This window comes from Propithecus coquereli, unplaced genomic scaffold (genome assembly GCF_000956105.1).
Source record: "Propithecus coquereli isolate 6110/MARCELLA unplaced genomic scaffold, Pcoq_1.0 Scaffold396, whole genome shotgun sequence".
Classification (NCBI taxonomy): domain Eukaryota; kingdom Metazoa; phylum Chordata; class Mammalia; order Primates; family Indriidae; genus Propithecus; species Propithecus coquereli.
This window is the reverse complement of record NW_012149685.1, coordinates 419241-431737: the sequence shown is the minus strand read 5'-3', so window position 1 is coordinate 431737 and position 12497 is coordinate 419241. Positions and strand designations below refer to the sequence as shown.

The 12497-nt window shown below is 32.6% G+C and overlaps 1 protein-coding gene across 1 annotated transcript in view; it reads right to left on the bottom strand.

Moving 5' to 3' along the window:
• LRRC40 (leucine rich repeat containing 40) overlaps positions 1 to 12497 on the bottom strand; it is a 56952-nt gene that overhangs the window by 31715 nt on the left and 12740 nt on the right. Inside the window, exons 5-9 of the mRNA XM_012652675.1 lie at positions 10460 to 10583; positions 8598 to 8740; positions 6343 to 6515; positions 2249 to 2336; positions 2089 to 2134 (exon numbers count right to left, since the gene is read on the bottom strand). Coding sequence (XP_012508129.1) covers positions 2089 to 2134; positions 2249 to 2336; positions 6343 to 6515; positions 8598 to 8740; positions 10460 to 10583 — 574 coding nt within the window. The remainder of the gene's footprint in view (positions 1 to 2088; positions 2135 to 2248; positions 2337 to 6342; positions 6516 to 8597; positions 8741 to 10459; positions 10584 to 12497) is intronic.

Below are 12497 nucleotides of genomic sequence, written 5' to 3'. Positions count from 1 at the left end.
GCATGCCTGTAGTCCCAGCTACTTGGGAGTCTGAGGCAGAAGGATTGCTTGAGCCCAGGAGTTTGAGGTTGCTCTGAGCTAGGCTGACGCCACGGCACTCTAGCCCAGGCAACAGAGTGAGACGCTGTCTCAAAAAAAAAAAAAAAAGAATGCACAAAGGATCTGAATAGACATTTCTCCAAAGATATACAAATGACCGATAAGCACATGAAAAGATGCCCTACAAGATTACTCATCAGGGAAATGCAAATTAAAGCTACAATGTGATACCATTTCACACCCACCAGGATGGCCAGAATCAGAAAGTCAGATAACAAATGTTGATGAGAATGTGGAGAAACTGGAACCCTCATACACCACTGATGAGAATGTAAATTGGTGCAGCCACGTTGGGAAACAATCTGGCAATTCCTCAAATGATTAAACATAGTTATTATCATATGACCCAAAAATATACCATTCCTAGGTATATACCCAAGAGAAATGAAAATGTTATGTTCACACTGAAACTTGTACATCAATGTTTTTATCACAGCATTATCTTTAACGGACAAAAGGTCTTTCTAATCTATTAACTCCACTTGTTCAGTTATGCTATGGTCTGAATATATGTGTACCCACAAAATCCATATGTTGAAACCTAACCCCCAAAGTAATGGTATTAACAGGTGGGGGGCCTTTGGAAAGTAATTAGGTCATGCATGCACTCATGAATAGGATTAGTGCCTTTATACAAGAAGCTTGAGAGAGTTTGTTAGCCCCCTTTTGCCCTTTCAACATGTGAGGGTACACAGAAGGGGCCATCTATGAGGAACAGGCCTTCACCAGACACTGATTCTGCTGGCACTTTGATCTTAGAATTCTCAGCCTCCAGAACCATGAGCAATAAATTTCTGTTGTTTATAAATTATACAGTATAAGGTATTTTGTTATAGTAGTCCAAATGGACCAAAACAGCTTACTTTCCAAACTTCCAAATTTTTATTATCATTTTCTTTTTTCCCCATTCTCCCTATCTTTATGGATGTATACCCTAAAATCATTTCTATTACCAATTTTTTTTGTGTGTGGATTTCTGGAAAGAATGAAATTATTTGCATGGATTTGCTCTCCCATCTTTGGATAGAGATTGTTTAACAGAAATGTTTGTGCATAGATGTAACTTACACGAAGTCTATCCTGGTTTTTTGTGTTCATAAAAATTTGGCTATTCTGACATGACCTCTAACTGATTCATGTCGGAATAATTAATTTTTTCTGGAGGAGAAAACATACCTGGAGAAGAAAGAAAACTCTTTCAATACCAGGAAATAAGAATCTTAGAAAATTATTTTTATAATTTATATGAAAGACAAGGTGGAAAAATATAAATTGCTCAAGTATGCAATTATCTTATTCATTTAACATATGCTAACTGGCAATACAGTGCTGGCTAGGCTATGTAAAACCAACAGAGTTGTTTAGCCACAATGTTTTGGAGTAGTTTGTTACTCAGCAATACATTGGCATAACTAGTTTTATTCTTAATGCTTTAGTTTATGCTACAATGACAGAAATGAAATAAAAACTGGGATATATCACACTTCTAGTGAAAAAATTAAGTTTATAGTATTATTTTCACTTTTGGTACATGTTCATGCTCAATTAACATATCCTGAGAAATATGTTTTGTCTTTATTGTTTTCAGAACTTAGCAAAGCTATGCATGGACAGTAGATACTCAAATACCTGTCAACATACTTACCAGTCAATGGAACCCATATATTATATCCTAAAAGTTAAGATTTGCTCCTTTTTCAAAGTACTAAGTGCTTATTGAATCTTTTTTTACGGCATTTTCTAACTGGTAGGCTCTAACACAATTCAAAGAGATTACAGATAGAACACTATTATTAAGAGTTTAAAGATTTTTTATAACCTCAGCATACTTACAGCCTACATGGATTTAGAATTAGAGCCACACTTGCCAGATACTATTTCTTCCAAATACTTATATCCAAAGTACATCTAAATTTATGTACTGTTAATATTTAATACTTCACCACTTTTCATGAATCCTTCAAAATATAGGAGAAAATAAAAAAGTACCTTTAATCTTGCTTCGTAGATATTTTAGAACTTCTTGGGTTCCTTTCTAAAAGGGTGGAGACAAAGATATTCACCAAGACATATCTTGCAGTTTTATAGATCAACATATATGTCTGAATTTAAATTTAAAAATGCAGAGCTGAACTCTAAATATACTTACATTTATAATTTCTCTTCGAATCGTTCTCAAAGGATTTCCCTCTAGTGCTAGGAATTTCAAATGAAGGTTTCCCAATGAATACGGCAGACTACAAAACATTAAGTTGATTTCAGGGAAAACATTAAATATAAGTATAATTCAACCAAATAGTTGTAAAACTCACAACATATGACAAACAATATATCATATAATAGTCTCAAAGAAGGGCCAAGTAATGCAGACCTAAAATATTTCCTTTTAAGATAAATGCTAAATATGTAAAAGAAAAACCAGATTTGTTTTCAAAATTGTCATATTGAGATTGCTAAAAAAAGAATGAGCAATAAAACATTTGCTAAATTGTGTCCAGTGCCAAAAAGTAATGTTAAAATATAAATTTGAATGAAAGTGATTCAACATAGCCATCCTCGGTGATACTAAATGTTTTGATTTTGCACTTCAAGCAAACAAAATTCTTTCTAAATGAAAAAGATGAAAAAAAATCTTTTATCACCCAATTCATGTTTTTCTTCAATAAGGAAAGTCATTTTTATCTTTGGCACAGAAAAAGATAATCCACTTATATACATAAATATTTAATCTCAATAAAATTTATTAAGGATCTACAAAATACCAGGCATTGGTATAGGGATATCAAGATTCTTGTCTTCTAGTTCTCGATTGAACAAAGGAAAAAAAACACATATATAGCTAACGAATACATGATAAATATTAATAAGAATTATCTTATGTTGTTAGTGAGAATATAAAATAGTATAACCACTTTGGAAAGTGGAGTTTTTCAAGTTAAACATGTATTCACCATAGAACTAAGCAAACCGCTCCTGCATATTTACCCAAGAGAAATGAAAATAATGTCCACACAGATACCTGCACACAAACATTCACAATAATAAAAAATTGAAAACAACCCAAACATCCATCAACGAACTAGTGAAGAGACAAATGAACTGTGGTATATCTGTACAATGGACACACAGCTATAAAAATGAATTAACTGATACACACAATCACATGAATAAATTGCAAAAAACGTTATGATACATGAAAGAAACCAGACACAAAAACTATATACTGTCTGATTCCTTTTCTATGATATTCTTAAAAAGGCAAAACTACAATAATAGAGTACATCCGTAGTTGCTAGGGGCTGGGGGTATGGAAAAGAAATTGACAGTAAAAGGTATGAGGAAACTTTTTAAGGAAATATAAATTTCTACATCTGTGGTCCCCGACCCCCCATGGCCTATTAGGGGCCTGGCTGGAGAGCTCTGCAGCGCCCTTTCCCCACCCTCTCCCTTCCATGGAAAAATTGTCTTCCACCAAATTTAGGGAACAGAGGGGAGGAGGGTGGAGGCACCGCACAGCAGGAGGTGAGCAGCAGGCAAGCAAGCAGAAGAAAACTTCATCTGTATTTACTGCTGCTCCCCATTGCTGGCATCACTGTCTGAGCTCTACCTAACTCCCTCCCCCACCTACTGCTACCCCCAACCCCCATCTGTGGAAAAATTGCCTTCCTTGAAACCGGCCCCTGGTGCCAAAAAGGTTGGGGACCACTATTCTACATGACTGTGACTTGGTTACAAGAATGTATACGTTTACCAAAAGTCATCGAATTGTATACTTGAATTGGTACATTTTATTGTATGTAAATTACATATTAACAAATGAATATGATATAAAAAACATATATAATAAAACAAAAGCTAAACAAGTTGCTACGAGGGTAGAGATATAGAAATTGGCAGGGGATTAAGGGGGAGAAGGGAGTAGCAAAACCTGGATTTGGGCTTAAAAAGAATGAAATTCTACTGGGCAGTGAGACAAGAAAGGAGTATTCTAGGGTAACAGGCAAAGGAATGAAATGAAGAAAGGATTAATATTATTGATTAAAATTCAGTGTAGTCAGAGATCAAGATACCTGTAAGAGTGAACGATGATAGAGAATGAAGCATGATTATGAGACATCCTTGAAAATTAAGCTTAAAAAGTCTGGACTTTATCTTACAAGACAGTGGTTCCCAGTTGCTAGTTGGAAGGTCAGAAGCATCAAAACTTTCCAAGAATTATTTTTTTTATAAAAAAACAAAAACTAAAACACACTTCGGGGTCTCATTGTTAGAGATTCTGGTTCATTGGTGCCTCAGAATCTGTATTTTTTTCTTAATGTTTCTCAAATGACTCTGATACATACCTATATTTGGAAATAGTGCTGTGGCAATGAAGAACCATCAACGCTTTTTAAGCAAAAGAATGACCAGATAATTAGCATTTTATAAAAACTACTCTAGTACCTTGTTGGAAATCAATATTTCAGTTAGAGGAGATTCTGGAGGGGTGCAAAATGACTAGAATTATCTAATACCTCAGAAGTATTGGGTTAGGGGAAAGAAAAAAATATTTACTAAATGCCATTATGTTCTAGGACCTTTATATCCAGAGCTCTGGAGAGGGGAATGTACATATATCAGAAATATTTATACTAATTACTTTATTTAATTTGGGTTCAGTTTTGTTTTAATGTTTGCTTTCCACTGCTTTCATGCAGTAGACAATAAAACTGCCATGGAGAAAAATATATATGTCAATATTTATGAGAGGTGAGAGTATTTCATTCATTACTTGTAGGAGGAAGCTCTTTTAGGGATATTAAGGTCACTTATTAATTCTGTCATATATGAGTAAAAAATATGGTCACTATCTAAGTATTCAAATCTATGGTCAATATGCCATATGTATATTGTGAAAACAATTCTGATTTTTAAAAATATTTATTAAAAAATACACATACAACAAAATCTGCTTTGCCTAACTTGACTCCTTTTGGGAATACAACCCATCTTTCCAGCACCCAAGCTCAAAACCTCAGACACCTAATTGGCGTATAATCCTAGGTAAGTCTGAGTCTTATTTTTTGTATCTATAAAATAATTCCATCTCTAAATTTTATGGTTCTATAACTTGTTATGATTCTTTTCTGACTACCCTCCTCCTCCCTATCTTCAACATAGCCCATCAGCTGCTAAACAGTACTTATTCCAACTCCTCACACCACTCACATCTGTCCTCTTCTTTCCACTCCCATTGCCGCCACAGATCAGGTCCTCATTACATAAGAGAAAAATCTACAAAGCTATCAATACAGTGAATTGGATACAGCAAGTTCTTCTTAGTGATAAATACTATTAATCTAATAGAGTTTTATTTAGATTTCCCACATACAAAACCACTCCTATCCAAGTATCCAACCCGCTACCACCAATGTATTTTTTAAAATGAGATTATGATCAAATTAGTTCTTTTCATAATTTTTCTATAGCTCCCTACCTCTTAACTAACGAAAACTTACTCTTCAAAGGCATTTCAAGGCCGTCTTGCACATGGTCTCAACTTACTTTCCAGGCCATGAATTCTCACAGCCTCCCCACTTGTGCCCTATTTAGAATTCCCAAAACATGGTGCTATTTCCTTTTGCCAAGAGAATCATTCTCACTACCTTAAATGTGTACTTGAAAATCCTAGCATTATGGTGGGACTAGAGTGAGGCATGACTCTGAAAGTGAATATGTTCTTAAATTTTGTGCTCTAGGCAATTAACTTGCCTCACTCTAATTCTAGTCCTGAAGATCATCTAAAAAGTTATTTCTTCTATGAAGTCTACTCTAATTCCTCTCAGTAAATCATGATTTCTATAAATCCTTTAAGCCCCCAAAGCATTTTATATCTCTTTTATGGCTTTGCATTCATTTAACAAATTCAACAAATATTTATCAGGCACCTTTTCTATGTGTTGAGGCACTGATCAAGGAGTTGGATATAGAGCAGTGAACAAAACAGATAAAAATCCAGGCTTCCAAGAGTTTAGTTCTAGTGGGTTAAAGTAATTTGTAAATACATCTGCTTCTGTTAGCATATCAAGCTTGCTGCCAAAAAAATCTGATTAATCTTTCTTTATCTGCACGTGATCCCTGCTCAATCAATATTTAGTGAATTCAGTTAAAAAAATAAATTCTCATGCTTTTTGTGAGTATTTTAATTTATGAATTCTAACTACACACAAATATAATTGCTATGCATTTGATCTTTAAACTTACCTGCTAATATCATTGTTGCTTAGGTCAAGCCTTTCCAAAGATTGCAGTAGTGTAATTTCATCTGGAATAGATTTTAACTTGTTATCCCTCAGGTCTAGCACAAGGATAGAATTCAGATGCTTAAGATGTTCTGCCCTTAACATTTCAATCTGGTTTTCACCTACGTGCAATTCCTACAAAACCAAAGACTGGTTAGTGTATTTCTGTATTCAATTTTATACTGAATAATGAACATAAAATTGTGGGTACTCTTAATTTCAAATTTTTGAAAAACCCATATAAAAGATACAACTTTCTAATCACCAAGGTGTTTAAATTTTCAATTACATTTAAGCTATCTTACAACTAAAGGAAAATAGCAAGGGAGAGAACTTTCAAGAATTTTCTGGCAATTTAAAAATAATTAAAAGTTGAATCTGGCAGAAATATCAAGTTTACAAAACGAAAGCAGAGAAATGATTTAATAATTACATTTATAGAATAAAAATACAAATCCAAAACTATACTGATGAAAAATTAGTTTCAAAACAAAGCAATATCAGTTTTAAAAAGTTATTTGTATTATACAGTTGACCCTTGACAACGGGGTTTGAACTGTGCAGGCCCTCTTATAAGCGAATTATTTTCAATAAATATACTGAAAAATTTGGGGGAGATTTGTGACAATCTGAAAAACTCACAGATGAACCATATAGCCTAGAAATAATGAAAAAATTCAGAAAAAGTGAGGTATGTCATATATGCACATATGTAGATACTAGTCTATTTTATTATTTACTACCACAAAATCACAGAAATTTATTTTTAAAAGTTAAAATTTATCAAAACTTATGCACACACTTATAGACCATATGTGGCACCATTCAGTTGAAAGAAATATAAACAAACATAAAGATGCAGTATTAAGTCCTGACTATATAAAATTAACTGTAGTACGTATTGTACTACTGTAATAATTTGGTAGCCACCTCCTGTGGCTATAGCAGTGAGCTCAAGCGTTGTGAGTATTCACTTAAGACACTGTGTGATACTAATCATCTCCATGTGAGTAGTTCACCTCTTCAGTATGTTGTGTATCACTGTGAAAAGTCTCTCATGTATTTTTTCATAGTTCTGATGTATTTTTCGTCATGTTTGCTGCAATACTATAAACCCTGAATAACAACATGGCACCCATACAAGATGCTGAAAGTCTCCCAAGGAGAGAAAAGTCCTAACATTGCTTGAAACATACCATAGAACGAGGTCTGTAGCTGGCGTTGCCCACCATTTTCAGAAAGACAATTCATTTTGTAAACAGATGACATAAACTTATGGTATTGATAAATACAGTACTGTAAATGTATTTTCTCTTCCTTATGATTTTCTTAATAACATTTTTTCTCCAGCCTACTTTATTGTAAGAATATGTATTATACATATAACACACAAAATATGTGTGTTAACATGATCGACTGATCATGTTATCAGTAAGGCTTTAGGTCAACGGTAGTCTATTAGTAGTTAAGTTTTTGAGGAGTAAAAAGTTATACGTGGATTTTCAACTGCACAGGGGGTCAGTGCCCAAAACCCCCGCATTGTTTAAAGATTAGCTGTAATCAGTTTGTTATTTAACATTTTCATTAGTGATTACACTATAATCATATACTGATTTCCCATTAAGAGAATCTACAACTAGCAGATGGAAAATTAGTCAATCTTATTAAAGAAAAACTTGTCCGTTCTTACTATCACCGTCACCGTTCTGTTTAAAACTCTTTTAACACTGATGCATAAAGGTATATATAAGGAAAGCAAAGCATGTCAAATTTAGAAGACAATATTAATGCTATATACTTAAAGCCAAAAGAAAATAAATTAATTTTAAACAGACTTGATTATGATCAGCTAAATGTGAGAGGTGGCAACTTAGGATTAGGTATATATTCCCATACTCCTTCCTACAGTACAGCCCCAACTTACCATTTTAGCCTCATTATCTATTCATACTACTTCTCCAGTTATAAACTACTCACTACATGAATGGACAAATCTCTGTTTTTTAATTATTTCTTTTAAAAAATTTATTACTAAAAAAACCATTAATGTCAGCAGTGTTATTAAAATTCTACAAAATATTAACACAGGGAAAACATAGTACTTATAACTACTAATACATATTCCCAATGTAAAACAAGATTAGCTCCTTTTTAAAAATTCATTTACATAATTTCCTTTTGGAAAATATGTGTTATTAATAATCAACTAAATAGTACCTTCAAAAGTCTACAAGAAGGAAATTCTGGTAGAAAACGTAATTTATTCCTCCACAAATAAAGCAATTCCAGTGATTCCATGCCAGCCAACTCAGGAGGTATAGTTTCCAAGAGATTTGAATTACAATCCAACTGCTTTAATCCTGTAATACATATTCAGTGAAAAACGAAAATGCTTTAATAAAGAAAAAAATACTAGTTTCTGATTGCATACACCTTCAAAGAATGTGTAAGAAATCACCACAAGGACTTATGAACCTGTGCCATTGAAACCACTACAATAATGAAGAATACTCAAATATCAATGAACAAAATAAATGTAAATTAATTTTTTTACATTTAATTATAATTAAAAAGAAATATTAAAATGAATATTTAATAATAGTACAGGTCATCTCTGTAATGGATTTAAAAAACAAAGATCTCTAATACTCCACTAAAGTAGTCTAAAATAAAATGTATACTATTATTATTTCCCTCAATTATTATGCATCTTTAAAAAGAAAAAGCTTAATGTAATTAAAGACATATAAATGTGGAAGCATACTAACTGTATAAATGGATGTCAAGAAACTCTGACTAGTACTGGCTTAGACACATCTGTATTTTAGGCAAGTTGACTTTTCACCAAAAAGCCTTGGATTTCTGTATGGATTTCTTCTATCCATCTATACTGCTTCCTTCTCTTTCCCTGTCTCTTTTCTTCCTTTTTATTTTTTTTTTTTAAATTACATGGTATATCTAATACCTAACACTCCTGCTAAGAATTTATACTACAACTTTAGAAGAATGTCCTTACTTGCAGCATCTCTTATGTCCTAGATCTTTCTTTCTTAAAAAGCAAAGCAGAAAACAAAAATGGGGAAAAGTAAAAGGCTTCCTTCCCTTAAGACTTTGAAGAGTGGTTTTCTCCCTAATCCATATTACAAATTCTTCCATTTATCATAGCCACTATATATTCTTCACAACTCATTTTCAACCCTCTAATTTGAATAGCCAATATGCATTTTACAACTTATTTTCCTGTACTTTGAGCCTGTCAAATTTAAAATAATTCATGACTGGGTGGATGTACTACCTTAGATTGTTTTTCTTTTGCTATATGAAAAAGCTAACTGCTTTTGAAAACACATGCGGTACCACTTTCAACTAATAATATAATTATTTATATATTATTTGACTAGAGTATTGAGGGAAAAAGTCACAATCTGATCTACCCCAAATCCAGTAAATTCTCTATTAAAAAAATTTGTTTTAGAGTTAGAGACCATGATTTTCACAAATGTTTGCATTCAAGAGCACTGACTGAGAACACAGCAGTAGGCAGTGGAAAAAGCAACAGGGATGGAGTCAGGATTCAAGCTCTAGCTCTACGATTTACAGTATAATTTCTAAGCCTGTGTTTATTTTTCTAAAAAAAGATTGACAACCTGGGAACTCAGGCAAAACAAGACCATCTCTTGACATTATTACTTATGGATCAGGAGGACACTATAGCTATAATATAATCATTATATCACAGGTAGATTCGCCTGTGAGAGGGGAATAGCCTCTTGATCAATGAATGAAGAGAGGGCATAGCTCAAAACCTTAATCAGTTTCTCAGGTATGTAATTTTAAGATTATAATTATATTTTCTTTTCTTCTTTTTGATTTGCCTAAGTATCTTTATAAAGCTAACTTTTTAGGCAGTTGCTAGACAATAACGATCTGGAGAAAATCTGACTAGTTGCTATCGTTTGCATTTACCGCCATAAAAATCTATTACTTTATTTCTCTGTAAGTATATTAAAAATTATTTTTCTAAATGCAAGTTGCTCCAACTTCAAAATCATGTATTTTTTAAAATAGAAAAGATTTACTTTTCATTCTACTTATTTCTGCTGGCAAATTCTTCAGTTGATTACTGGAAAGATTGAGTCGCACCAGACTGGACAGAGAAGAAAAACTAGCAGGAACAGTTGTAAGATGATTATTCGAAAGATCCTTTAAAAGAGACAGAAATATTGAATGAGTATATAAAAAAATAAATGAACCCCAAATGGGATTTCAAAATTTTTTTATTTTTTTTTAGAGACTGAGTCTTGCCCAGGCTGGTTTCAGACTCCTGAGCTCAACCAATCCTCCCACCTCAATCTCCCAAGTAGCTGGGACTACAGGTGCACGCCACCACGCCTAACTTCTAGGATTTCAAAATTTTGACAGAATTGCAACAAATAAGAAACTATTTCAGAGGGGTTAAGCACTATAACTCTCTTTCACTGAGAATTTCACAGATCATCACTCATTGCAATATTCTTTTTCAATATCTGCAGGCCCACTATATGCCCATCAATGAAGTAGACAGGAATTAGAATGAATTCTGACCTCGAAAATATTTCACATAAAGGTTTCTGTTAAAACTAAGTCATGCTATGTCATGCATCATGTTTTCAATGCATAAATCCATTCATCCAATATTTATTGAGTACCTATGATGAATTAGACACATTATTGATAAACTTTATATGAAATGAAAAACATCCTTTGCAAGAAAGAAAAATTCCTGAAAGAAAGAAAAATAAAGCTGACAAATAGCCCTTTAAATTTTTGAGGAAAAAAAATGTTTTCTCTTGGTTCTTTAGCTGACCTCAGCTAGTCTGCTTTGACTAAGACCAGAGGTCTACTCTTTACTTTTCACTCATTCAAGTTTGGTTAATTAATCTCTATACTGATTGTTTCTTTAAATCATTATGTTTGTTTTGTCTTTCAGCAGTTACATGAGAACTTTTCTTTGAATCTCCATTCAAAAGACATTGTTATGAGTCAGGTCATTTTTATAAAACTGAAATAGTTATAATACTCAAATTAGATGTAAAGTGCTCCATTAGCTATTAGCAAAGTGTGAAGTAGAGCCAATGGCAGCAATGAATTATTATAGAAAAAATAACCGAAAGGAACTGTTCTCTAATACTTTCATTTAGTGTACCTTTAAACAACTGCATTTTGTGACTCTGAATAAACTGAGAAGATAGAAAAATGAGCTGGATCAGCTCATTTTTTAAAAAACATACTGTTATGATTACCATAACATTATCATAATGTACAACAGGGGTCTCCAACTTACGGTGAGTTGTACAATTATTTCACTATATATTACAACGTAATAATAATAGAAATAAAGTGCACAATAAATGTCATGTGCTTGAATCATCCCGAAGCCATCCCCCACCCCCACTCCTGGTCCGTGGAAAAATTGTCTTCCATGAAAACGGTCCCTGGGTACTGCTGATCTACAACATATGACATAACATAATCTATAACTCTAATACTAAAAATTATAATAATGAAGAGATTGCTAATAAATAAATATTTTGCAACATCAAAAGTTACTGGACACTAAATGCAATTTGGTATCCTGGATTGGATTCTGGAACCAAAAAAACTATGTCAATGGAAAAACTGTGGAAATCTGAATAAAATATGTCATTTAATTAGTATTGTACCAATGTGAATTTCTGAGTTTTTACAAATGTCCTGTGATATAACATATAAAATGTTAACATTACTCAAAGCTGGGTGAAGGGAACACGAGACCTCTCTTGGTATATTTATAACTTTTCTATTAATCTAAAATTTTTGCAAAGTAAAAAGCTTAAAAAGTTACTAACAAAATTCAGAAATTCTCAAAACATTTTTAAAAACACAACATTCTAATAAACCCCCCTCTAAATTCTAGACAGAATTACTAATAAAAAGTTAAATATTTATCGTGGCTAATAAGTATAAAACACAAAAGTATGCTGTATATATATTAATCTATATTTATGCCAAGTCATTCCTTTAACGAATATTTATGTAGTACCATTATGCTAAGCAGTTTTTATATAACTTTAAGAAATATTACTAGTTAAATGATTA